Raw genomic sequence first — 27,952 nt, 5'->3', positions numbered from 1 at the left:
TAACAATAACAAAAGTTACCGAACGTACATTTGTGGTCTTTTAACACACTTTAAATACCACCAGGAATCTATGTATGAACATAATTATCTGTAAAGGTTTGTATTTCATGACTTTCGTTCTTTCCTACATGTCATCCCAAAAGAACACAGGTGGGAATGCGGGCTGGGGATCGAATTTCAATGATCATAATCCTAGGAATTAGTAACAGAAGGGTAGAATGAATCACTACCCCAAACATCGTATCCTCTTATAAGGGCATAATTTATCTTTTAAGAACCTATAAAAGACTACAGGCACCATTTTTTGGTAGTTAGCTGTCAATTAACCCAACAATTCGGCATTTTTGAAAGAAGAAAATAGAGGAAATGTTTCCCACTTCGTACACAAACGAAAAGACGCATAGGAATGGACACCAGCACGCTAGACTCTGATAATGCTGAAACTCATTAAGCAGGTGAAGTATGAGACTATGCGTCTTCTGATGACAACATCTAGATCACTTTCTCAAACAAAGGCGATGAAAGAACAATTCTGATCCTTTTCTGGTGCACTGGTATGACGATTGGGTCTTCACGCGTTTGTGTGATACGTGCCTCCCTTAATCCTTGTTACAAGTCGGCACATTATCCGTCTGACACGAGAGAAAGAAAAACAGTTCTATGGACAAAAAGAAGGTGGTGGTCCTGCGTAGTCATCTAACTGGACAGACCTTCACACCAGGATGTACAATAAGACTGCTGCAAAGAGGGCATTGAAAAAAGGAGGGAGAAGGCAGATGAGTCCTTTTAGACCCAAAGGGTAAACGAGGACTACCTACCATTCCCCATACAGCTAAAGATTAAATTGGCATTACTAGAATCTTACAATGAACGTTATCAATAAAACCTGATATATTTTACAGTTTCTAAATCATTTATAGATGAAAAGGCTATAAAGAAGTTGGGAGGTTAATTATAAAATATAAGCTAAGAAAAAAGATCCTATTAATTACAACCAACAATAGCAAAAGCATCATTTGACAAAAGAGGAGTTGGGAACATGAAACAGGAATGGATTAATGGAAAGGGTAAACAGCCTGGGAGGAAATGGGAAAAGTGCTGTTACACTGAAAAATTTCAACTAAGGCTCTCAACAAAATGTGCAAAAGTTGAACTGAAACTAATTTGCTCTATAAACATTTACCTAAACTATTACAAAGACTTTTAAAAAATCATTTAAAAATTGCCTATCAGATGACAAACTAGACAAAGCTGATACCCAGCATAAGTGAAAATTCTAATCATCAAGATAAATGGAGGAGGGGAAATGGAAGTTCTCAAGGATTGTATTCTTAGGCCAACAATCAATGCCCATGAAAGCAGTAATCAATGGCATACTGCATCAGGCAAATCTACTTTTAAAGTGATAAAAATAAAAGTTGTCACTGTGAGGACTAAGGCACAGCCAGCACAAACCGTGGCATTTCAAATCATAAGCATGCATGTGACAGCTGGACAATAAAAAAGGAAGACCAAAGAATCGAAGCCCTCCTATGGGGGCACTGGTTATGAGTACTGAACCAGCCTTGGAGCGCCAGAGCCACAAGCCCAAATGTTTCTCACAATTGAGGGTGAGACTAGCTCAGTCATCATAAGCCAACTGCTGATTAAAGGCTAGCATCCTTGGTAAACTAGAAAAGGGTCCATGAAAAATCAGCAAGATGAAGGGGTATCATGCCTGCAACAACGAACTCAAATCCTGCAAGAATTGTGAAGATGGCACAGGACCGGCCAAAGTACTTATCAGATCATATGATTTTCTTTGTGAAAACAATGTTTTTAAATTGTAAAAGCTACTCACCTCTCCTTCAGATTTTACACCAATCACTTTTCCATTTTGCACAATGATTTCTTCAATTGGCTTATTCAGCATGTAGGTACCCCCATAAATAGCGCTTAGCCTAGAAAATTATTTTAATTCTGATTAGTCTTCCTTAGAACTTAATGAGTTATTCAAAATAAAAACAAAAAACTCACTGACATCAAGTTGATTCCAATTAATAACAACCTTAATACAACTGAACAGACTACTACTCAGGATCTCCAAAACCAAATCTTTGGGAGAAAATAGCCTCACGTAGCTGGTGGGTTTGAATTACCATCTTGTAGTTAGCAGCCCATGCCTAGCCCACAGCAAAACAGCAGCAAAAGAAGCGAGGGGAGGGGTTGGGTTGGAGACAAGAAAACCCCACAAAAAAGGAACTCAATACAGAAGTACAGAAACTTAAGAGGAACAAGAAACCAACACGACCACACGTACACACAGCAGTAAGTTCATACTTAACAGTAAAAATGAATTAAATGCACCACTCGAGTAGCAGAATCAGTAAAAAAACGATATGCTTACAAGAAAGGCACCTTAGAAACAAAGGATGTGGCAATGTTGATTTCAGATAAAAACAGACTTCAAGACAAAATCAAAAAACAATGCTACATAAGGATCAAATGGACAACAAATGAACAAGACAACTATTTATGTACCCAATGAAAGGCCTTCTAAGTAATCAAACATATTTGAAGAGAAATATTCATAATAGAAAATAACAGACCAATATCCTTAAAAATATGGATGCAAAAACGCTCAACAAAATTCTAGCCAATAGAATCCACTTAAAAAAAATTATGTCACGATCAAATGAGGTCCACCCTAGGCATGCAAGGATGGCTCACCTTTGAAAAACAATGTAATCCACCACATAAAACAAGAAGAACTACATGATCACAGCAATTGCTATAAGCACTTGAGAAAATCTATGATGAAACATAGATGCATCATGATGAAACATCATAGATGATGATTCCTGATGAAAACACTCAACAAAATGGGAATAGAAGGGAAATTCTTCAACGGGCATATATGCAAAACCAAAGGCCAAGCTCACTCAATGAGGAGAAACTGAAATGATACCCCTTTTGAAAAGCCCAGATTAGGATGCCTATTACCACCACTCAAATTCAACATTGTGCTAGAAGTCTCAATCAGCGCTATTAGACATCAAAAAGAACAACTTAAAGACATCCAGACTGAAGAAGAACTCTATTTGCCAATGACATGATTTCAACATGTAGGAAACTCCAAAGACCCACCCAACAAGCAAATTGGTAAAACTAACTGAAGGGTTAGGATTTGGTTGGCAACCTGGTAGGGTACAAGATCAACATACTAATGAAGAAAGCTCTAAAACAGGAAATCAAGAAAATAGTATTTACAAAAAGGGAAAAAAAGATAAGATACTTAGGAATATATCTAACCAGGGAGACAAAAGGCTTGTACAAAGAAAATAAACACGACTGAAATCTAAAGACCTACATAAATGGAATAATATACCACATTCATGGGTAGAGAGACATTGTGAAAAATGTCAATATACACAAGTAACCTATAAACAATGCAATCCTAATCTGGATCCCAGCTTCATTCTTTAAAAAGCTGGAGTAAATGTATCACTAACTTTCTAGAAAGATGAGACAGGATAAACACAGCACTGGTAAAGAACAAGGAAGTGAGAGGCCTCTCACTGTCCGGTATTGGTGCCATGGCAGGTACACAGTGTTGGTGACAGCCGAGTTAGTTCAGTGCACAACAGTGCCCAATCTGCCACCCTCATCATTACTGCCATCCGTGAGCCCCCTTTTCTTGAGGGTCTTTTAGGGTGACCTACCTAACCACAAATATGATGTCCTTTTCCAAGGAGTAGTCTCTCCCTCCTGAGAACATGTCCAAAGTGTATGCCAAGTGAAATCCTGCCATTCTTGATGCTAAGGAGCATACTGGTTGTATCCCTCCTAGACAGATTTGTCTGTTCTTCCAGCAGTCCACATCACATCAATTGATACAGGCATTTGACAAAATGCCACAACACTTTATGCTACAGTCTTTGCCAACACCACAATTCGAATGCATCAATTATTTTCTGGTCTAATTTATCATCTTCAACTTTCACATGCATTTGAGGCGACTGAAGACACTATGGCTTGGGTCAGATCACATTATTCTTCAAAATGACACCAGTTGCTAGATGCGTGGGCCATTGGTAGAGGCATAATGAAAAACATCAACCAGTAGAAAACCAGCCCATGACTGAGGCTGTGAAAGCTAGGCACTCATGTACAACATGACAGTGTAAGACATGACAAAATAATATTAATGTCTAAGTTATCAAGGGCTCAGGAGGGAGAGGGGCGGGGAGGGAGGGTAAAACTGAATAAGCCTGAACACCAAGGTTCAACGAAGTACTTTCACGACAGTCAACCAGGTGGAAATAGCAATGTCCATTCATAAATAAAATGGATAACCAAGATGTGGTTTTTATATACAATGGAGTTCTACTCAGCCATAAAACAAAAGGAAGTCTTTATACATGCCACAACATGGTTGAACCTTGAAAATATGTTGTATTAAATCAGTCACAAAAAGATATACTATAAAATTTGAAACAAGCAAATATATTAAAAACCAAAGATTAGTAGCTAAATGGGATGAGGAGGAAGAGGGAAGGAGGGAGAATTTTGTGCTTCTGAATTAAGTTTAAGTTCACAAGGCGCCATCACTATTGAGCAGAATGTGACTCAACAACCCACAGGTTTCCGAGGCTATTTAGAGTGAGATCTCCCTCAGAGAGCGGCTGGCGGGTTTGAACCGTCGACCTTGCGGCTACTATAGCCCAGTGCTTGCCCACAGCACCACCAGGGCTCTCACATTCATGTTGCTGTTGATGGCACTTGGAACAAATAGAAGGGTTGCAAACCTTGAGTGTGCTAGATATCACTGAACTGTATATGTGGAAACTGTTGAGGGAGTGGGTTTTAGTATGTATCCTCTAACTATAATTTTAAACAAAAAACATGAAGTAGAAAAACCACCTCATTACTCACAGCTATTTCTCATCTCATTATTCACAATCATACTTCAGACACTTGAGTTGAAGATTAATTTCAGGATTAGTAACAACTTAAATATGGGGTCCTTACCTCGCAAACCCCTGCGGCAGCTCTCCAAGGCCATAAAGAGGGTAAAGGTATGGGCTTTTGCCGTATCTGGCCAGGGACTCACTGTAAAGTTTAATCCTACTAATGGTTTCACAGCAGGGTAGGTCTAAATAACTGGAGAAAAGTAAATGAGTATTAGAATTTTAGTTTTAATTCTTTGTTCTCAATTTTTTCCCCCTGGAAGGATCTTATTCTACTGCCCAACATATTTCTCTTTAACAGTTCCGACATTCATCTTCGGGAAGGTCACCAGACCCACCTCCTTTCACAGGGTAACATGGTGTTTGCTGCTAATTTTTTTTCTTTGAGAGTTGGGCAGTTCAAGGACAGCGAGACTTACTCATCAGTTCTGTAAAGTGCCAGCGCATGACCAGTAAAATCTATAACATCTTGGCCCAAGTCAAATTTCTTATACACATCTCGCATTGTAGTCTTCTTAGGATCAACGCCCTCAAAAGTTCTAGCATCATTTTCATCGAAGTTGGCAACATACACCAGGAATTTTCTGAATCGACGTTTTTCAAATAGTCCCATTAAGCCTAAGAAAGAATTTTCACAATAAGATACTGATTAAAAGGAATTTATAAAAGGAAATCTTAAAATAGGCTATGTTATATTAAACTTGTGTTCTTATTCATTCATAAGATATAGGAGTTTGGATAACATGGCTTCCAGTTTCACATTTGTTAAAAACTAGATGGGATAATTACAACAACGGTTATAAAGTGTTCCATTTAAAATTATAATTACAAGTAATTATCAATACCTAGTTAAAGGTAAGAAGTCCAACCACATCTTCTACCAAGTACAAGGTAAGTAACGACTGAGAAGTTATCGATGAAGGCATCCACCTGGATGCCCTTGTGACAAATAGGAGCTGTACTCAGCCCAGAGCCAAAGCCTTTCCTGTCCTTTTCTACGAGCTAAGCAACATGCCGACATGTAAGAGAAAAGCCACGCAGGTTCAAGAACAAGCTGCACACAGAGCCTTAGATGCTGATTATACTCCTAACTACCGTATATATTCGAGTATAAGCCGACCCAAATTTCAGCCGAGGCACCTAATTTTACCACAAAACTGCATTCAAAATGTGCTGAAAACTCGGTTTATACATGAGTATATACAGTATTTACTTTATGACGTTCCAGAAAAATCGGTTAATTGCTTTTAATACATTAAAAAGCAGATAAGGAGAAAATTAGTACTTTAAAAACCCTTAGCTCTTCCCATTAGTTTGTATTCACACTTGTTTTGTAAATGTCCCAACTGAGGGTAGAGGGAGAGTGGGTTGGAAAGAGGGAACCTATTATAAGGAACTATATGTGACCTCCTCCCTGGGGGATGGACAACAGAAAAGTGGGTGAAGGGAGACGTCGGACAGGGAAAGATATGACAAAATAATTTATAAATTATCAAGGGTTCATGAGGCAGGGGGAGCGGGGAATGAGGACCTAATGCCGGGGGCTTAAGTGGAGAGGAAATGTTTTGAGAATGATGAGGAAAATGAATGTACACATGTGCTTTACACAATTGATGTATATGTATGGATTGTGATGAGTTGTATGAGCCCCTAATAAAACGATTTAAAAAAAAAAAAAGCCCCAACTAAGTATTTCTTTTTAGCCGTATGCCTGTTTTGCGTATATATTCAGCCCATCTGCGTTAGTCCGGGTTACCAATCTAAACTTTAAAAAATGTACACAGTATATAGTGGGTAAAAACCAAATAGGTAATGGAAAAACATAGTTTTGTTTTCACCTCTTTCTGTTCCTTTTCCTAAACTATACAATTACTTTAAAACAACTATGGTTTTCAAAATAGGAAAATTTCCAAACAGTTCTTTTATATCTGTTGACAGTTTAATGTTTGGGTATTTTTAATATTATTTTCCCTCAAGACTATTTAATAGTTGAAGCCAATAAAACTAAATTTAAAACAATCACAAGACTTCAAAATGTTATTAAAGTAATTATTTTAAAAATTAAGATTCCTAATACAGCTTTAAAAAAAAGGGCGTGGGGGGGGGGTGGGGTGGGGCTGAATATAGCTACAGTGAAGGCATAATGTGAAAACAGAGTCCAGGTCTGTATGAGTTTACAATCTGACCCAATACGTTTACAATCTGACCCAATACTAAGTAGTGGTCGGGGCAATCAGTTCAAAGTGATGCCACATTTACATCAGATTTAAAGGGCAAGTACTTTATACTTCAGTCAGTCCTAACCCTGTTGGCCTGTCTTCCGCTACTACCTACATTAGCACTATCTTAAGACAGAAGGTTAATGATCAGGGGTAGAAGTAAGACTGTCAAAAGCAAACTAAAGAAATTATTCAAATACACTTAAAACTCAGGTGTGGACACCAACAGTTTATTCTGGAATAGCATAACTATTTCTTTTAATTAATCAAAATTATAATCTATTATTTTCTTCAATTTCCTTCTGTTCTGCTCATCCTAATCTTTAAGCCTGACAGCAAAATAGAACAGACCTAAGGCACAGTAAAGACATGCTCCCTGCTATCTGGAGTTTTGTTGCTGTGCGCTTACCACGCTACTGCTCTCCGTTTCTAGCTGGTAAGGCTTCAGAACTCGATAGCACTGCTGATACAAACTTTTCACAGATACACTCAAAATATCTGTAATTGAAAGGCTCAAATAGTAAATTGCTTCCTACATCACGAGGGAAGAACGCCTTCCCTAATCACCATAATAAAACTCTCTTCCCCTAAACTTCTATCCATTTTATTTTTTCTTTCTCTGTAGTACTTATCACCATCTAATATACTTCTCCACATTTCGTTAAGTTCCAAAAGTAAAAAAAATGTTAAGGTTTTTTTTCTATTAAAGCTTTCCTAGCCCCAAACCTACAAACAAGGGTAAGCTAATATATAGACTTCAACACATGTTTTTTAATCCACAAATTAACATACAATGGAAGTGAATATAAAAAGACTACAGTGTATTATATTCACATGTGATAAAAGGTTTTGGGGAAAATCTCTGTAACAGGATTATGTACTCGAGTATAAGGGGACTTCAAAAAGTTCATGGAAAATTAGAATTACAGGATAAAAATAAAAAATAAAAACAATATCTTAACATAAGCTCCATCGTCAAGTCACGTTTGTAAGTGATGCTACCAGCCATTTGGTCTGTCTATAAAGAACTGAGGATCTTCAGAGTTTAACTATGCAGTCTTTTTTATAGTCGTAACTATGGAGAAATGGGTGCCCTTTAAAGACTTTTTAAGATTAAAAAAATAAAAGAAATCAGAATAGAAAAATAAGTAATTTTTAAAAAGAAATCAGAAAGAGCCCAATAATAGCGTAATAGGTTTTCCCTTGAAACGCTTGAGGAATTGCCCTTGATTGACCAGAGGAATGAGTCAGAGCACTGCCATGGTAAAGGGCTCGCTGGTATAGTGTTCCAGGGTGTTTTTCTTCTAATTTGGGGTTGCTGTCTCAGAGCACACTCATGAAAAGATGTTACTGTTCCTTGGCCCTCTAGAGAGTCAACTAGCAAAATGCCTCAGCACGCCCCAAACTGTTGTCAAGACCCTTGCTCTTGAGTGGTCTGCTTTTGCTTTGAACTAATCCTGGTAAAATCATGTTTCAACTTCAGATAAAAAATTTCCAAGAAATGCTTTAGGATCTTAATCCCACTGTTTTAAAATTAACTTGAAAACTCTTATCTGCAGCTCTTATCTGGATGCAAGTTTTGGCAACCAATGAATAGAAGGTTTGCTCAACTTAAAATTTTTCCATTAGAATATTTTAAGCTGAACCAATTGAGATGTCTATAGTGTTAGCTATTACGGTTTCTTTTATGTAACCAAGTCCACAATTCTTAGGAGTTATTTTCTGAATAGCATCTTTCAAAATATTTTATGTCCAATATTGACTTTCCTAATCATACAAAATAAATAAGTGAAGTTAGAAAAACAGCTAAAATTATTTAAATTTGGCTTGCAAATAAGAGAGCTTTCAACACCGATGTGAAAATTACTAAAGAATTTAAAAGCACTTTTCTTATCCTCCCAATCTAAGCCTAACCCTTCTATAAGCTCTTAAAGCCCTTATTATGCACACAGCTTCTCTCCTTTGTATAGTTAACCTGCCTCAAATTGCTCTCACAGTGACCAAAGCACCTTGAAGGGAAGGAAGATACAAGAACTAATAGTTAACAAGAATTTCAATGAGCGAGAAAGGGACAAAATCACTTCACACTGACTTGGAATTCCCAAAAACAAACGTTGAGGAATGATACCAGCACCAACTCAGAGATGAGTGTCAGCAGATGGCGGTCTTTTCATTTGGGTGGGTTAGATCCTGAGGCCCAAGGAGAGCTAGCTGAGCAAAATGATTGGAAGCTGGACATCAGCTCTGCAGGAGAAATGCTGCCAGCTTCGATTCCACTTCTGACAGTTCCTGTGTGATTTCAAGCCTAAGTTTTCTTGCCCATAAAATGATTTCCAAAGTTAAATATGAAAATAAAAGTGAACTATTTAGCATGGAACTTAGCAATGGTAAAGTTTAAAGAAAGAGCTAATATGAACTTTTAGAGTACTACTAGATCTACAGTATCAGATCTAACCACAACAAGCTACTTATTTCTAGATAGTCGTTTAAATAATAGGCTTCAAAAAAGTCGATTTTTCATATTTAATTCACAATTCACTAATACATCCATCCCACTACCTAACATAGTAACCAACACATAGCAATTATTTGCTGACTGGAGGAAAGAATGCATGGATGGCCAAGCCCGTATTTAAGCTTTCTCTCTTCAGCTTCCTTTCCATTATAAAACCTTATTTTGAGAAAATAAAATAAACTTACTAGATGCCAAGGCTTCTGCTTCAGTGGAAGGAACCTTATAGATTTTTCCTCCCTTATAGACAAAGCTCCCTTCAGTTACTTTGAAATCCAGGTAACGAGTAACCTCTGTATAAAGCAGCATCTTAACCAGTTGACCTGTAAGAGTCATATAATTCGAAAAAATAACGAGGTTAATTTTAAATTAACATGACAAGCACATCAAGACAGCACACCATACTTGGACCTAACATTTTCTATTAACTCCTAAAAAGTTTTTCTCAAAGTCCTTTCTTCAGCAGGACAGCTAGAATACATATATATTGCTCAGTATATTAAAATGAAATGTTCTGGTGTTTTCCAAACCATTTTCGGACCCGTGGGACATATAACACCCACCTACATTTTCAACCCTAATTTTTTAGGAAGCTATGCCAGGTATATACGATATGCTGCCACCTGGTGGTAACCTATGACAACTGTGTGAATCTGAAGATTAGGGCCTCACCCCACCAATCCTACCACATTTAACTGCAAAGATTTGAAAAGGCCTGTAACCAGAATTATGTGTCCCACATAAATGTATCAAAAACTATTATTTCCCTTGATTTCCACATGCTTTCCATTACTGAAAATGCATGGTCCTTCTCAGGACCCTTTAATACCTAATTCTAGATCTTCCAGCTCTTGGAGAAGAGCTTTCTCTTTTTGAATTTTTTCCAACTTGGGGTGTGTGTGTGTGTGTGTGTTTCCAGTTGCTGTTGCTTCTTTCAGTCGTTCAATTGCTTTCAGTTTCTTCTTTAGGTTTTAATCCCCGCCAAGTCTATCTCAGGGTCTCCACCAGTTGACTGACTGTGGGGCAGTATTTCGTGGTGTGTTCTGTTGAACAGGATTAAGTGCCAAATCTGGACTCCTGTCACTTCATGCTTCCTGTTTTGCAACTTTCTTAGCCTCAATGCTTCTGCTGATTTCTAAGAGCGGTTTTGGGTAACAGCTTGTCACTTCCGGACTGTGCTTTTACATTCTGAGGCTGTTCTTCCTCGTGGAGCTTAGACTGGCTTATATCTCAGAGCTGGGAGTCTCTAAGCTGCTGCAACTTAGGTTCCTCACGGTGCACTTCGCTTGGAAGTGCTTGGTAAGTTGCTGCTTTTGCTGGAAATAATCCACTTAAAAATGGCTGCCAAGAAACCTACTGTATATGTTATTTGTGTAACACAGAGCTACTGACTGGGAGCACACATGGCTGTTACCACATGCTCTCCATTAGTGCACCAAGCAAAATATGTAGAACCAGAGGCCATAGATTTAGAAATAAGTTCGTAGTTTTTAACATCCCACACTTCTATTTGTCCTCTCAGATTCCAAAATCCAGCAACCATATGAGGGCCAGCTCTAAAGTCAAGCACAGAATGACATTTCAGGTTGAAAATTGTTACTCTGGCAAGCATAAAACCACACACACAGCACAAAACAGTAGAACTAGAATTCCAAACAACATCATAAATGGGGCCATTTTTTAGTAACTGCACAACAGCACTTTCTCCATTTGTTGCAATATAGTAGAGTTTTGGTACCCCATAGTAGGAAGCTCCTCTCTCGTCAACATCTGTTTTAGCTATTACCAACAACAACAGTAGCTTTTTCATGCCACAGTACTGTAACCGTGCCGGCCTTAATGGACCTTTTGTTGGCTAAAGCAGCATGAGGGCCACCAAAGTTGGGGTAACAAATAAAAGTGCACCCTTACTTCCTGGACCTTCTGTGGCTGTGGTCCAGGTAGCAATGCAAAATCATTAAATTTTTACAAATGCAGTTTATTTGCAATTGTATTAAAATTGTTTTCAAAGATGTGAACTTCACTGCTAGCATTTCTAACACAAATAACTTCATTTTCCAACCAGGATGGACATCAATTTTACATTTTGTTCTGGATGAAAGACTTCAAACATGTTCCAGTTTCGTGTCATAAAGTTGTAGGCTTTATGCAGTTGCCCTGACAGTATTTTTGTGGGTTTTTTGTTTTTCGGGAGAAGTCAAGGCACTGTCTTTGGGAGGCTGAAGGCAGCCCTTGTTAGTGACATTGATACTATTTACTCTTTCTTCATTGCCCCAGGCAAATAAGTTCCTATCTTTACTTAAGATATAGACTTTACAATCTTTCCTGGATTCCCTTTGAAACACTGCTTTCTGCAAAATGTGGTGGCCCATTCACCATATAAAGTCCTCTGACCCTCGGACTACCAGGAGTGGTGTGGATGGCACTATCTTGTCCAGGAAGAAGCAAATTACTGAATATTTTGATGGAAGAGTCCTTAGAAGAATAATGAACATAAAAGGGGAAATACAGAACAGAACTTCAAATTCTCATGACTAAAATTTCTGGAAAAATGGAGGCTAGATGAATCTCTGAAATAATTTTATGTTTTAAACCAAAAGTATCACCTGAAGTCTTCTTAAAGTAAACTTAGTTTAGCTTTGCTGGTATAAGCAAGGTCTGCATTGAGTATTATGCTCTTTTAAGATTTGCCTCTGTAGGATCAAATTGACAACAACTTGAAAGATTACACGAGAACCTTAGGGGGCAGTGAGTTAATATCACGAGTGTGAGAATGGCTGCCAAACTCAAAAATTATATTCTCTATATTGGTCTATGTCTTTTATGTTCTCAACAGCAACAAAAATAGACACAATATAAGACTATACACCCACAACGGGGAGAGAGCACTAGAAATGATTGTGATGACTTATATACAACTCTTTATAAAAGCGATTTAACCATGGAAGTCTATGATATGTGACAATCAAGAAAACTACTAAAGAAAGAAAGAAACCCAACTTGACCAGCAGTTCCCATGAGTGAAGGAGAAGAAGCTGTTGCTCAGGGGCACTGAGTCTACGGGCATGGTGGTGCAGGAACATGGAAAAGGCCCTCAATGATGGCTGTACAACACAAAGAATATAATCAATGGCACTAAATTATACATGTAGAAGTTGTGGTGGAACTGGAGAATGTTTTGTGTATATTTTTGCCACAATTAGAAAAAAATTACATGAATGACAATGAATACAAGGAAGAAAATGTTCTAGAATTGAATGTGGTGATAATGATACAATTCTTCTTGATGTGATTGAATTGTATGACAGGTGGATGAAATGCTAATAAAATTGTTAAAGAAAAACCCCACACCCACAAAGGGATCAAAACATTTAAACATTATAATAAAACACTAAAAAAATTTTTTTTGGGGGGGGGAAGTAGGGGGACAAGAAACAATGAGTTTTATGCAGTCAGATGACAACAACTGATAGATGCTAGCACAGAAACAAACCAATTAGTCAAAAACAGAGACACATGTATACAAACCGAATGTGATAAAATATAGGAAATTTACTTTGAAAAAAGTAAATGTTCACATCTACCTCTAAACAAGGAAGTGTAAGAGATATGTGTGTGTACTCGCCAATTTTTATATACATATATATGTATATGGTGAAGTTATGTTTTAAAAAAATGAGGCTATAAAACCATAAAAAGTGAATATTAGTACTTTTGAGGTAAGGAGAAAATTTACCCAAGGTAGAAACCATAAAAGGAAAAAAGAAAGAACAAACATGACACAGGAAAGCCAAAAAACAACTTGGGGCAGAAAAAATGCAATAGCATCGTAAGACAATTTACAATGTGGGAGAGAGATTTTTTTTAACACCTGAAAGGGGAAAATCTTTTATAAGAGCTCTTTCAATCAATATGAAAAATAAAAAATGTACTAGAAAAATATGTAAGGACAAGTAGCCAACTCAGTAAAAATAAATGACAACAAACATGTGGAAATCATTTCATCCTCTACTGATAGACAGTACCAAAAAAAGGAATTTCAGTTTGTAAAGCGACCAGGAGAGGGGTAGTGTCCCAGTGAAGGTAAGATTTGGCGATGTAAAGCAAAAGACTTTAAAGCATTGTTTACATAATCAAGAAATGTGTTTACTTAAAAAAAACATTTTAGTGAACTTTTAAGGAAAAACTCACATAAGATTTCCTTCTATTAAAATAAAGTATAGAAATTTAAACCCAGAAAAAATTGTCCCAACCTAATTCACAAAAGAACTTTTGAAAAAAAAAAAGGAAAAGGTGATGCATTCTTTATTCCATGGGACACAAGAAGGCCTATAACTAATATAGTTTTTCAATATCATTTTGGAAGTAGGAGCTGATATCACAGCAACTTAAAAAAAATCAATTAAAGGAGGGGGTAGCGGGGAGGGAGGGGGGAAAAATGAGGAGCTGATGCCGGGGGCTTAATGTGGAGAGCAAATGTTTTGAGAATGAGGGTAACGAATGTACAAATGTGCTTTACACAACTGATGTATGTATGGATTGTGATAAGAGTTGAATGAACCCCCAATAAAATGATTTTTTTTAATCAAATCATTAGAAATAGGTTAAGAAAGATGTCACTTTAAAACCTGCAAAGAAAAGAACATAACAGTCGTGCCTTATGTCTTCACGTCTGAGACTGCTGTCTAGGCTGTGACAAGAGCTCAGAACTTTGGTTCATCACTCTTTGATTTCTCCAGAGCCGGTAAACAGTGAGCCATACTTTCTCTGTCCGTTTCCTTGTCTTCTAACGTTTGTAAGCCTGTATGTGCTGTGGCCATTCAACAAAATCCACATAACAAGGGCTACTACTCAAGGGTTAGTTTCTAACACAAATTTAAATCAGAATTCTTTACCATTAGCCATAAGGAACTTGGGAATTAAGTCAACATTCCAGTCTCTTCCTCTCCCCATTGATGCTGGTGGTGATCCTGGGATTTTAAATCTTTTGTATAACTAAAATTCAAAGCAAAAAATACCCATAATGTAATAAATTAATTTTTAAACATTTTCAACATGATATACAGCCATTTTTCTCGATGAGGCGGTTTTTGTGTTTTTTTAATCTAATAACACCACAACCTGAGATGAAGTACAAAGGAGTTTCATTTTGTTACTCGATAAACTTTAATACATACAACCAAACCCGCGGCCATCGAGTTGATTCTGACTCCTGGCAACCCATGGAGTTCTGAGGTGCTGTAAACTGTAGGGGACAGTCAGCCTCGCCTTTGTCCCCCTCCAGATCAGCAGTCCCACACGCACTCAAAGAGCACCACCAAGGTGCAAGGGCTTCAAAACATTCGTGGAAAAATGCCATTATCTTTTCCCTCCTTTATTCTAATCTTTCTTGACGGTCACAAAATACTGTTATCAAAAATTTTTACTGAAAAAAGTTAACTTTAAATTCAAGGAACAACCTAAAGATCGCCTGCTAAGCTATAGAATATAAATGTTAAAAAGGGGGAGGTACATTCTTTACTTCATGGGACACAAATAGACTTTTAACTAACAACTGAAGTCTTCATATTATTTCAACTTTAGTATATGTGCTGCCAAAGCAAGCGCAACCATTTAAGTTTTCATATAATTTGAAAAGGTACTAATATCACAGCAAACATTTGAAGCACCCTTAACATGTATTTTAAATATTTAATGAATCCTAAATAAACAAAATTGCAGATATCTGAGGTCTTCTTACTGGAAAAATAAGAATACAAAAACAAAAAAAACCTTACTTGCCACTGACCCATTAAGTCTGTTGATAAGATCCTTAGCTGTAAAAATAATTTAAACACAACTTTTCAAACGAAACCAAAAGTTAATAACCTTATTTTGCTTCTGGGAAGATGTGAAAAAGATAAAAAATATAATTTGGTTTCTTCAAATCAGAAAAGGCGATTAAAAGTAGTTCCTGTTAATTTGTAATTTATACAAGTTAAAGGGAGACCTAAAGAGCCCTAAATGGCACAAACAGTGAAGCGCTTATCTACTAACTACTAGGCTGGAAGTTTGAATCCACCCACAGACATCTGGCTATCAAAAAGCTTCGGAAACACAGCAGCCACTGAAAACTCCGAAGCACACTTCTGGGAAACATACAGGGTTGCCAAGAGTCAGTCTTGGGATCGCAGAGGAAATCTGAGTGTGGTCTGGATCAGCGTTTCCCAAAGCGGGTAATACCACCCACCACGTAGCCCTAGAATGATTCACAGGGGTTGCCAAAGCAGACAAGTACACCTTACCCGGGATTATGACCACAGCAATGTCAGTTGGGAGGGAGAGGGGAAGTTACATTTTTTTCTGTAAAGGGGGTGGTAGGCCAAGTGGTTATGGGAATTTTTTAATGCTTATTTTAAAAATGTAAACTATGATGATATAGGAGAATATTCTTAGATTAATGATGAAATATTTAGATCAAATATCATGGTGCCTGTGTAACTTTCAATGTATCAAAACCAACAACAGAGAGAGACATGAAACAAATGTATCAAAATGTTAACGACTTATCTAGGTGGAAGGTTTTCTGTAAGTCTAAATGCATTCTCAACTTTTGGGTATAAAAGCTAAAGTCTGTTGTCATTTGTTAAAAATTCTCCAATAACATTTTTCTCTTATAAAATGCAACAGACTGTCTATCTGTACACGTAGCTGTGTAACACATCCCAAAGAAAACTAGTCATAAATCTGTTTAGTAAAACACATAAAAAAATACTTCCTCTGCCTTTGTTTGTAGGGTTGGAAACAAGGCCATACAAGAGATAGAGTTTCAGTTACAAAAGCTAGGTTCACAACCCATGTTTGCAAATCAAGCCCTACAGTCTATTTTGTCATCAGAAAATGGGGAAACAAACCTCGACTAGGTATCAGAGAGTTTCCACAGGAGACCACGTGGAAAGCAGTGTCATGGTGCTTGGCATATACTTGCATCAAAAGGTGATCCTTTATTTACCCTTTTGTGCCTACATTAACTTTGATAAATAATCATTCTACTGCATATATTCTACTGCAAAGGTAACCATTTAAATTTTGTAAAAGCCCCAACTAGAGGCTCCTGCAAAATTATAGTGTCCAAATACTCTGTTTAATAAAGCAAAATCGATGAAGTTGAGAGCTTCAAATACTTACATCTTCCAGTGGCGTTATGGATGCACTTTCTCCTCCATAATATGGATTTCGATCCATATGAAGAACTTTCTTTCCATTCACGGACATTATGCCTGACAGGATGCATTCCTACAAGGAAGGTATAACGTATTTTCAAATGAAGAAAAGTGCCACAAATATTTAAAAATTTTAAAAACATTCAATATTTAAAATTTCTATTACTTTTCAATTCTTTTTTTTTTTTACACATAAACGTGCAGTGATCTCTAGAAGATAAGGGTGACACCCTTAAAACAGAGGTGGGGAACTTTTGGATATCATTCACAGGCCACACAAAATTATGAACCTAAAAACTTGCTTCTATTTGGTCAAACATTTAATAGCTAAAGGAGCCCTAGTGGCATAGTGGTTATGCTCTGGACTGTTAACCACAAGGCCAGGAGTTTGAAATCAAAAGCTGCTCCACACAAGAAAGAGGAGGCTCTCTATTTCCACAAAGTGTTATAGTCTTGGAAACTCACAGCAGCAGTTCTATCTACCCTGTCCAATAGGGTCACTAAGTCAGAATTGACTTGACAGTGAATTTTTAATGTGATAGCTGAAACTGCTTCTCTATAGTGAGCTGTGTGATATTAGCTAATATTGATGATCTTACAGGCCTTGAGGAGCTCTGGTGGCATAGTAGTTGTGTTGGGCTGTTAACTGCGAGGTCAGCAGTTTGAAACTATCAACCAGCCTCAAGGAAAAGGGCTTTCAACTTCCATTAAGAGTCAGTCTCAGAAACCCACAGGGGTACTTCAGAACAGACTCTATTGCAGCAAGTTTGGGTTTCTTGATTTGAGGCAGACTGAGGCTAGACATTCTCCAACCTCCCCTAAAACTGCACATTCCCGTGTGAAAATCACTTCCATATTATACATCTTTTTTTTTTTTTTACTGTGCCGGCATTTGCATTGATGGTACCAGATCAATGCTGGGTAAAAGGGAATTATACGACAGGGACTCTAACTGTACTGTTAATTGTAGTATTCTTAATCATCAGGCATTCCCAAAAAGTGATTTTCAATTAAGAATGCCCTTGATTAAACATTAAAAACTGTCTTAATGAAATCTATCTTGAATATCCATCCTTTTAATAATCCATGTGAGGAAGAGGGAAGTACACATATAGGATCTATGCCTCCCACGGCACAAAAAAAATGTGTATTTGATTTATATGAAAAGGCATTTTTTAAAATGGAACACCATTTTTACTTAAAATAATGGAAAAACTGGTTATTCAGACTTAGAGATATGACATACATTTCCTCAAAAATGAACATCAAGTAAGTAAACAACTGACAATAACAAAGTGAAATTTTAAAATTAAAATTAAAATTTTATGTTGGAAAACATATCCATCACGTGTGATAACAGGTCTCCAATACTTAAAAAATATTTCAAATTATATCAGCAATAATATTAGCAAGTACAACTATTATGAATATTGCATTCATAATAAAATGTGTCACCATTTGGAAGATTTGTATTACTCAGCAAACTACTATTTCCCAAATGTCCAATAAACAATGTTATAAAATCATGAAGGGGAATAAAAGACGAATCCAAAGTATAAGCTAATAGAATGTGAAGCATTTATCGATATATTTTCAGATTTATCCAAGGGGGCTTCAAAAAAATTGTGGAGAAATGGAATGGAAAGGTGATTGAATTTTTCAACAAATATTTTAAATCCTTCATACATACCATTTGTGTTATAGTATTGATCAAATATTCACAGTAATATAAAAAAGCTATTGAGATTATCGTCACTTTCTCAACTTTCTCACACGTATCTGTGGGAGGCTTGATTTTCTTCATATATTTTAACCACATATGAGAATCCACGTATCTTTTACTAAACAATTATTAAATAATTTTTTTAAATGGTACTCATCTTGTAATTTGTTTTGTTTGGGATAATATAGCTATTTTCATGTAAGCAGTTATTTATGCTATTGCTACCTTAAGTGAGAATACTTTTAAAAATATTTCAGCATTGATTTCAAATATAATAAATACTACTAGATATAACCCTTATAAACAAAAGCTTTTGAGAGCTTTCAAATCCTAAGACCAAAAAGTTTGAGAATCTGTCCTAAAGAAAGGAGTCAGAATAACAATTAAAACAGAAAATTACAAATGTCCACTCTTAGTAAAAGGTTAATAAATGATGGCTCTATTACAACACTCATTGCGGCACTAGGACAGAGTAGAGCTGCTCCTGTGAGGTTTTGAGACTGCAGCTCTTTAGGTAGTAGACAACCCTGTCCTCCCACAGAGCAGCTAGTGGTTTCGAACTGCTGACCTTGTAGTCAGTAGCTCAACACATAACCAAACCATTGTGCTACCAATTTGAGCACTAAATAATTTACTCTTTATTTTACTAATCTCCACAAGGGGTATTAAGAAAATCTATATATTGCTGAGAAAATTAATCTAATGGGACATCCATATTCATACTGATACCCAAACCCTAAATTATATTATTATTTTTTTTCTAAATTATATTATTTTATCTAATTTCTAACCTATCTTAAAGTCACTTAGATATAAATTAATTCCAGAGGCTAGCACCTTGTCCATCTGCAGCATTATATTATATTCAAACAGATGCACTGCAGCAATTTTTAACAAACATTATTTGATCAGTTCTGAATCTTGTGCTATTTTGGTCTCAAGAGTACACAGAATTCATCTTCCCCCAATCTATGACAGTCAAGACGAACTTTCAAAACTGAAGTTCTTTTTAAAGAAACTCCTTAATATAAACCAGTGCTTATGTACAGCTCCATACTTTTTTACAAAGTAAAATACATCCAGGTAACTGAGTCCCAGGCTCAAGAACAAACAGGATCTGCACTCCAGATGGTCCTACCCGGCTCAAGACCTATTCTAAGCAGAACCATTCCTACCCAGCAGCCCAGTAGCAATTCTTTCATTTCTACCACCACAGATATGTTTTGAACTCTGTATAAATAGAATCGTATCGTATGTACATTTTGTACCTGGCATCTTTCAAAGTGAAAAGATTGCTCCATGTTTTGTGTATAATTGGAATTTAAATTTACTTATCTGCTATAGAGTTGTTATAAGGTGCTGTTGATCAAAACCTCATTGCTATACAGGAGGGATTCCCAAATTACAGAAGCCAAATCTAGCTTCTCCGCTGTTTCTATAAGATTTGTCAATAGCCTGTTTCATACTGGCAACAACTGTTTTTGCACAACCATGGCAGAGTAGTTGTGTCAGAGACTGTATGGTCTGCAAAGTCTAATATATGTATCTCGATCTTTACAGAAAGTCAGCCAACCTGGTAAGTAGTGGTACTCAAAACTTAACTCTGGACCAGATGTTACTGTAAACTTGTTAAAAATGTAAATCCTAAGCAGATCTTCAAACTTCCACATCCTCAAACATCACCAAGTGGGTTTGTTAAAACATACTGTTGAGCCCAGAGCTTCTGATACAATAGTTCTGGAGTGGGGACTTAGACTTTGCATGTCTAATAAGCTGCCAGGTTATTCTAATGATGTTGGTTAGAGACCAATTCTGAGAATCATTAATGGAGCGTTGCTTCTCAACTTTTCCCCCTACATACAAATCACATGGGGACCATAGGAAAGAAACTACATTGTTTCTGTACATCTGGGAGGGGTTCTAAGATTCTGCATTTTCTAATTCAATTCTCATGGTTATAGATATGATCCAAGTGTCACAATTTTGGGAACAAAACTATAGAGATTCCACTGAGAAAATATACCACAATTTATCATTTCTACTACTGATGAACAGCTGGGTCATTTCCAGTTTTTGATATTACAAATAGTGCTTCAAACTGAACATTTTCACACGTCTTTTAGTAAGCAGCTCTGCTGACTATCTAGGAATGACATTGCTGTATGAGTATGTTCGACTTTGGTTGTATCAATATGTACTGTCATCAACATATAACAGTTCATAGTTTCATATACTTTAGCTATCCTGCTGAGGATATGATATTTTATTCATTTGTATTTCCCTAAGACTAATGAATTTCAGCAGCTTTTTATAGTTTTTGATAGTTAGGGTATCTTTTTAGTGCCTACTGAAATTATTGGCCCATTTTTAAGATAGACTTTCTGCCTTTTTCCTATTACTTTATAAGATACATGTTTGCTGATAATTACTACAAGTATCTTCTCCCAACTTGTGGTTTGCCTTTTTTAATGTCTTGATAAACAGAAAGAACTGGAGGTACAAGTATTTTACAATTACAAAATCAATTTTAACATTACCTTAAGAGTTTTGTTTTTATTTAAAACTTAAAAAAAATCTAAATCACTTAATATTTCAACATATTATATGAAGCAGAATGACATTTTTTACCCCCGAAATAGGTGACAATGGAAGTAACAGAGGAAGACTAAATAGTCACATTCCTAGCTGACCAAAGTAGATTTCAGGGTTCAACTTTTGGAAGCAAAATTTCTAGCAAATCAAATCCTTTATCTATATGGTTAGCATAGCTTCTATGTATAACTTTTCAACTCTACTGCAAATAATATGACTCACTGGACAATGACCTAAAAGCACAAACTTTTAAGCCCAAAAATGAGGCTCAATGCTTTAAAGACTGAGCAAAGTCCAAAGAGGTGATAGGCACTACCTTTGAAGTCATCACTTTGAGCAAAAGCAACAACAGCTAGTCAAAGCTAAATCTTCAGGTCTGTGGATTCACCTAACTCCGTCTATTAAAGGTTGCTTTTGCACTGGTAAAACAATACAGTATCATAAATGTAATACCGTACAACCCAGGAAAGCAGAATCTGTGTAAGGAGAAATCTTTGCGAAAATAAAAACTCAAATATTTTCCACTAATAGAGAGCATCACTGAAGGGTCGGGTCATTATGAGTCTGAATCAACTCAATGGCAGCAGATTTGATTTTAAATCTGTGATAGTTAAGTTTATTGTGCCAAGGAACATGTGGGATTAGTCAGATCGCAGTTTGATGGGAGGGCAAAGAGTGAAATGGCTCGGCAAGCCCTGTCCCCCCTTTCTCGTGAGCTACACTACCCATGGGACACTCTACCCGGAGACAGTGTCTCTAGAGCTTGACATTCCTTTGAGACCTGCTTCACCGCATTGCTGGCGTACACAGCGCTTGAGCCTGGGACTGTCCAATCTGTCGCCTGGCTAACTGTTGGTGACCCACCTTGCTCTTTGCTGCCTGTGGACTGACGGCCTGCATTGCTCTATGGAAGACTCAGCTGTTTGCTTCCTTGACCTTGGACCCAGCAGCCCTCCTGAGTTGAAGGACTTCTAGTACATTAACTATTCCACAGAAGTGAGTTGAACTGAGACCTCTGTACTGCTGTGTGGACTAATTAGCTGTCATATTCCTTTGTGCTGTATATATCTATCCATTTATATATATATAAAATCATAAGTGTCCTGGTTTTGTTTCTCTAGAGAACCCTGTCTAACACAATGTCTAATAGAGAGCGAGAGAAAAGTGGTATGACTGCACCTGAAAGGCAGAAAACTTGCAAAACCTGGGGAAAGTAGGTAGTAACCATCAACTTCCAATTCTTATAAGTTTCACTGTTTTTTAAACTTTGCTTTAGAGCAGTGGGCTTCAACCTTCCTAATGCCGCAACCCTATAATACAGTTTCTCATGTTGTGGTGACCACCCCCACCAACCATAAAATTATTTTCATTGCTACTTTATAACTGTAATTTTGCAACTGTTATGAATCGGGCGACCCCCGTGAAAGGGTCCTTGGACCCCCAAGTTACAACCTACAGATTGAGAATTGCTGCTTTAGAACATGGGATTAATTCACTGATAACATTCATCACTTAAGCATAAGATGTACATTAATACTAAATTTTCATTATCTTCCAAAATTATTATCTACTATTTTTTTGGAATTAACAAGTAAAGCAAATTAACATCCAATAAAATAATTTTCCTTTGTGTTCTATTACTATTTTTTAACTTTAATTGAGAATTGAGTGAAAATTTTACAGAAAAGATCTGTTTCCATTCAACAATTCATACATGCTTTCAACGCCACTGATTACAATCCCCACACAATAGGATCCCTCACTTATCCCACTTTCTTCCTCTGCTTCATATTTCCATTCCTCCTTTCCTAACCCTTTCTGAATGCTTTCCTTGAACAAATGCTGCCATTTGCTTTCAAATGGCTGATTATCCTAAGATGTGTGTATCTCCCAACTGCTATGTACTGTTCCCCATACAGACCCACACGAATTGACATCAACTCGCGTTGATGTGAGTTTTGGTGGTTTGGAGAGAGGTCTATTATTTGGTTGAAAATGGAAGGGGCTCTATACCAGATTTGAAGGGTGGCAAAGGACCATAGTCTTTGGGATTCCAAAAGTCTTTATTTAACCAGTAAGTCTAGACCTTTTCATGATCTTAAGTTTTGCTATGGATATTTCTTCCTTTCTATCCAGGAATCTCTAATACAATAACTTTCTTGTGGTTCATTAGGCATACTGTTTCCATGTGCACAGAAAATACGGTTTGGTTTTGTTGCCTTAGAAAATCTGGTTCTCTATCGTATCTGTCAAGAATTCTTTTTTGGGGGGAGGGGGGTGGGGGGGTTGTGTAGACTTTGTATTTCAAAATTCAGGGTATGAAATGACATAACTTATCTTTCCACAGGTTTTAGAATCAGAGACAATTCTTTTAGATTAAAATTAAAAAGTAATTCATTGAGTGAATGATCTTATTCACTTATTCAAGAACTTGCATTGCAGTGTACAGACTTTATAGTCAACCAGAATATTTTCAAAGAATGTACAATGAATCTAAATATTACATTAACCAATGCAAATTCACTTGCTTTGTTACTTTAAAAAATAGCAAAAGAATCACTTGAACCCCCACATTTTATAGAAACAAAGTACCAAAAATATGATTCAATTTAACAATTTTTTAATTAGTCCATTTAACACTTGTTTTCCCTCTCTTTTGTGTGTCTGGTTAGTTTTATTCCTAGGTATTTTATTCTTTTGAGGGTTATTGTAAATGGTATAATTTTCTTTTCAGAATACTACTTGTTAATCTGACTGACTTCTGCATTGTGATCTTATTCACTGCAACTTTGCAGAACCCATCTACTGGTTCCTGTCACTTTATAGCATGTTGTTATGGTTGCTAGGTACTGTTGAGTCGGTTCTGATTCGTAGTGATCCTATGTACAATATAACGGAACCCTGCCAGGTCCTGCGCCATCCTCACATTGTTATGTTTGAGCCTATTGCTGCAGCCACTGTGTCCATTCACCTTCCCAACGTCTTTCTTTTCTGCTGCCCCGATTTACCAAGCCCTTCTCCAGGGACTGGTCTCTCCAGATAATATGTCCTAAGCATGTTCTTCCAAGACAAATCTGTTTGGCAGCCCACAGTACTTCGAATATTCTTCACCAGCACCGTAATTCAAAAGTATCCATTCTTCTACAGTCTTCTTTCAAAGCCAAGGTCCAAGTTTCATATGCATACGAGGTGCTTGGCATAGGTGACCTTTTCTATGTATGGGATCATGCCATCTGCAAGTATGAACAGTTTTATATCTTCCTTACTAATTTGGATGTCCTTTATTTTCCCTTTATTTGCTTATCCTCTGACTAGGACTTTCAGTACAATGCTAAATAAAAGATTGATGACAGTGGGCATCCTTGTGTTGTTCCCATTCTCAAGGGAAATGCGTTCAATTATTCCACTAAGAGTAATGTTAACTGTTTTGCATACAGGACCTTAATTATGTTGTGAAATTGCCCGTTGATGGCTATTTTGCTGAGATTTTTATCAGGAAAGGATGTTTGATTTTATCAAACGGCCTTTCCTACAAGATTGAGATAAGTATGATTCTTTATCTTACATTACTTATGTGGTTACATTGACTGATTTTCTAATGTTGAGCAATTCTTGCATCCTGGTATGAATCCCACCTGATCGTGATTATACGGCATGCATGCACACACATTCTGTTGGCTAAAATTTTGCTGAGAAATTTGGCGGGGGTGGGGGGCTGAGAATTTTTTAATCTATATTCATGAGGAATATTGGTCTGTAGCGGTTTTTTGTGGTTTTTTTGGTTGTCTAGTTTGGGCACAAGGGTTATCTTGGCTTCATAGAATGAATGAAGGTATATTCCTTCCTTTTCAATATTCTAGAGTAGTTTGAGTAGAGTTGGTTTAAACTCTCTAAATGTTTGGTAGACTGTTCCATGAAGCAATCTGGCCAGAGGCCTTTAAACACACATTTCCAATTTCTTCTTTTGTTATGGGCCTATTTAGGTTTTCTGTCTCTATGCTGGTTTATGTAAGCAGTATATTTCTAGCTACTCATAGTTTTTGAATTTTTAGAGTGCTAATTTTCATAACATCCTGTTATGAACCTTAATATAAGTTGGTTGGCTTGTAATGTTACCCATGTCATTTATTTTGGTTGTTAGCACTTTTCATTTTATTACTTTGTCAATTTGATTGATCCGTTCAGGCAACCAACTTCTAGTCTTGTTGACGCTGGTGTTTTTATCTCATTCCCCCCACCCCTACCCCCCAGCTCTGATCTTTACTACTTCACTTCTTATGGTAACTGTATACTTTCCTTTATCTCCTATTTTTCTTCCCCAAATAGTAAGGTTGCCCTATTGATTTTGGCCGTTTCTACCTCTTTGATGTATGCGTTTATAGAAATTCTCTTCTAAGCATTTTTACTGTCCCAAAGAATTTGGCATACTGTAATATCATTCTTACTTGATTCTAGGAAAAACAAATCACTTTTAATTTCTTCTATTACCCAATAATTTTAAAGTATTATTTATTGTTTTTATGTATTTAATCTTTCTGCTCTACCTGTTTTATAGTTTTGTAACATGATCAAAGAAGGTGCTTTATATTATTTGTTGCTTTTGAATTATTGGACCTTGTTGTGTATCTAGTATAGTCTATTTTAGAGATTGAACCAGGGTTAGAAAAGAATGTGTACTGTGCTACTGTTGAGTGGCATGTTCTATATATGTCTATGTGGTCAAGTTAGTTGACTGTGTTATTTAGATCTTCGATAAATTCACTGAGTTTCTTTCTAGTTGTTCTGTTCATCATTGAAAGTGTCAGGTAAGGTCTACTGTACTGTAGGGCTATTTCTCTTTTCTATTCTGTTTATGTACGTTGGAGCTCTGTCCTGGTGGCACAGTGGTTACCTGTTGGGCTGCTGACTGCAAGCTCAGTAACACGAAATTACCAGCCACTACGAGAGACAGATGGGATGACTTTCGAGTCCTGTAAAGAGTTACTGTCATGGGACCTCACAGGCAGTTTCATCCCGTCCAATAGGGTCACTATGAGGAGCCCTGGTGGTGTAGTGGTTATGAGTTGGGCTACTAAGCACAAGGCAAGCAATTGAAAATTACCAGCCACTCTGTGAGAGAAAGATGAGGCTTTCTACTCTCGTAAAAAGTTACAGTCTCATGAAAAAAACATATATATAAATTAACAAGGGTTCATGAGGAGGGAGGGTGGGGGAGAGGGTAAAATGAGCTGATACAAAGGGCTCAAGTAGAAAGAAAATGTCTTGAAAAATGATGGCAACATATATACAAATGTGCTCGACACAATGGATGTATGGATGGATTGTGATAAGAGCTGATATACCATCAATAAAATGATTTTTTAAAAAGATGTTCGAACTATTGAATTGTATGTGAATTACATGCCAAAAACTTAAATTTTTAAAAATGGAAAAGAAATGATATGCAATAAAAAAAATTTAAGTTAGAATCTTGAAAACTCACAGGGGCATTTTAGCCTGCTCTGGGGGGTCACTATGAATCAGAATCAACTTGATGGAAATGAGTTTAGTATTTTGGGGAGACCAGTGGCATACTAGGTTATGGGGTGAGCTGCTAACTACAGGTCCATGATTCAAGCCCACCAGTCACTATATGGAAGAGAAATGAGGTTGGCTGCTGCTATAAAGATGTATAGCCTCAGAAATCCTATGACGCAGTTCTACTCTGTCCTGTAGTGTCGGTATGAGTCAGAATCTACTTAATGGGAGTGGATTTGGTTTTGGTCACTGGGTGCGCAAATATTATGGTTGTGTTCTATTTGTTGACTGACCCTTTAATCATTATATAGTGTCCTTCATTTTTGGGTATAATAGATTTTAACTTAGTCTATTTTATGAGATTGCCATTCCTGCTCTTTTGTAGAATGCTAGATATAAGATTACCCATTCTTTGATTTTTTTTAAATTTATTTTTCCCCCATTCTTTGATTTCAACTTATTCATGTTTTTTGTTTCTTGTAGGTGACATATTGATTAATCTTTTATATATTTTTAATCCACTGTATCACTCTCTTTGCCTCTTCACTGGTGCATTTAAAATACTTCATTCAATCCAGAGCCTGTCCATGGATAACTGGATGTCCCTGCACAAAGGAGAAAATGCATCCAGGGGACAGTTTAGCACAGATGAAATACACAACACTCCTCTAGTTCTTTGATTCTTCTCTCCCCACTATTATGTTATCAGCCCAGTGTCACAATTACCCTAGACCAGGGTACAGACAGTTGCACAGACAAGAGCCTTCAATATATGGAATCTAGGAAAGACAACACCCCACCCCTCAGAAACAGTAATGGGAGCAACAATTCCAGAAGGATAGGGGAAGGGAAGAGGGAATGGATAGCAATGACAGCAGAATAACACACTCTCTCAGGGGAAGAATACCAGGATATTAGGTGAAGGGATAGAATGGGGAGTGTAAGATATGTAGAAACATTAACAACAATACATAATATACTAAGTGCTTGCAGGGGTGGCAGGGTGGGAGAGGGAGGGGAAAAAAGAGGAGTTGCTATTGAAGGGCTCAAGAAGAAAGATACTTAGAAACTGTTGATGCTAATAATTGTGCATCTGCTGCCGCTCCCTCCAGAAGAATTTATTTCAAAGGATGGCATTGAATCTGCAGCTCTGGGAGAGGGACATATCTGACTGGAGCACACCGGAGCAGATGAAGGGGGAGAAAGAGAGTGGAGCACATCCTGGCCCACCAGGCCTT

General features: G+C 37.0%; 1 protein-coding gene, 1 non-coding gene and 1 pseudogene across 3 annotated transcripts in view; 1 reads left to right on the top strand and 2 right to left on the bottom strand.

Annotated features, from left to right (window-relative positions):
- Window positions 1-27,952, bottom strand: part of LOC101650685 (rab GDP dissociation inhibitor beta) — a 134,139-nt gene that overhangs the window by 3,542 nt on the left and 102,645 nt on the right. For both annotated transcript variants that reach the window (XM_004712619.3, XM_045285609.1), the window contains exons 5-10: window positions 16,848-16,955; window positions 14,576-14,675; window positions 9,869-10,003; window positions 5,369-5,567; window positions 5,011-5,142; window positions 1,841-1,940 (exon numbers count right to left, since the gene is read on the bottom strand). In XM_004712619.3, the coding sequence (XP_004712676.2) occupies window positions 1,841-1,940; window positions 5,011-5,142; window positions 5,369-5,567; window positions 9,869-10,003; window positions 14,576-14,675; window positions 16,848-16,955 (774 nt within the window). The remainder of the gene's footprint in view (window positions 1-1,840; window positions 1,941-5,010; window positions 5,143-5,368; window positions 5,568-9,868; window positions 10,004-14,575; window positions 14,676-16,847; window positions 16,956-27,952) is intronic.
- LOC115874012 lies at window positions 536-638 on the top strand. Its single transcript, XR_004048754.1, has one exon. It is a non-coding gene; the product is annotated as a small nucleolar RNA U13 (small nucleolar RNA).
- LOC105979533 lies at window positions 10,291-12,175 on the bottom strand (annotated as a pseudogene).

The sequence above is a fragment of the Echinops telfairi genome, unplaced genomic scaffold (genome assembly GCF_000313985.2).
Source record: "Echinops telfairi isolate 266 unplaced genomic scaffold, ASM31398v2 ScPeMD7_7473;HRSCAF=8511, whole genome shotgun sequence".
Taxonomy (NCBI): Eukaryota; Metazoa; Chordata; class Mammalia; order Afrosoricida; family Tenrecidae; genus Echinops; species Echinops telfairi.
The sequence above is the reverse complement of the archived record's forward strand: the minus strand, read 5'-3'. Positions and strand labels throughout refer to the sequence as shown.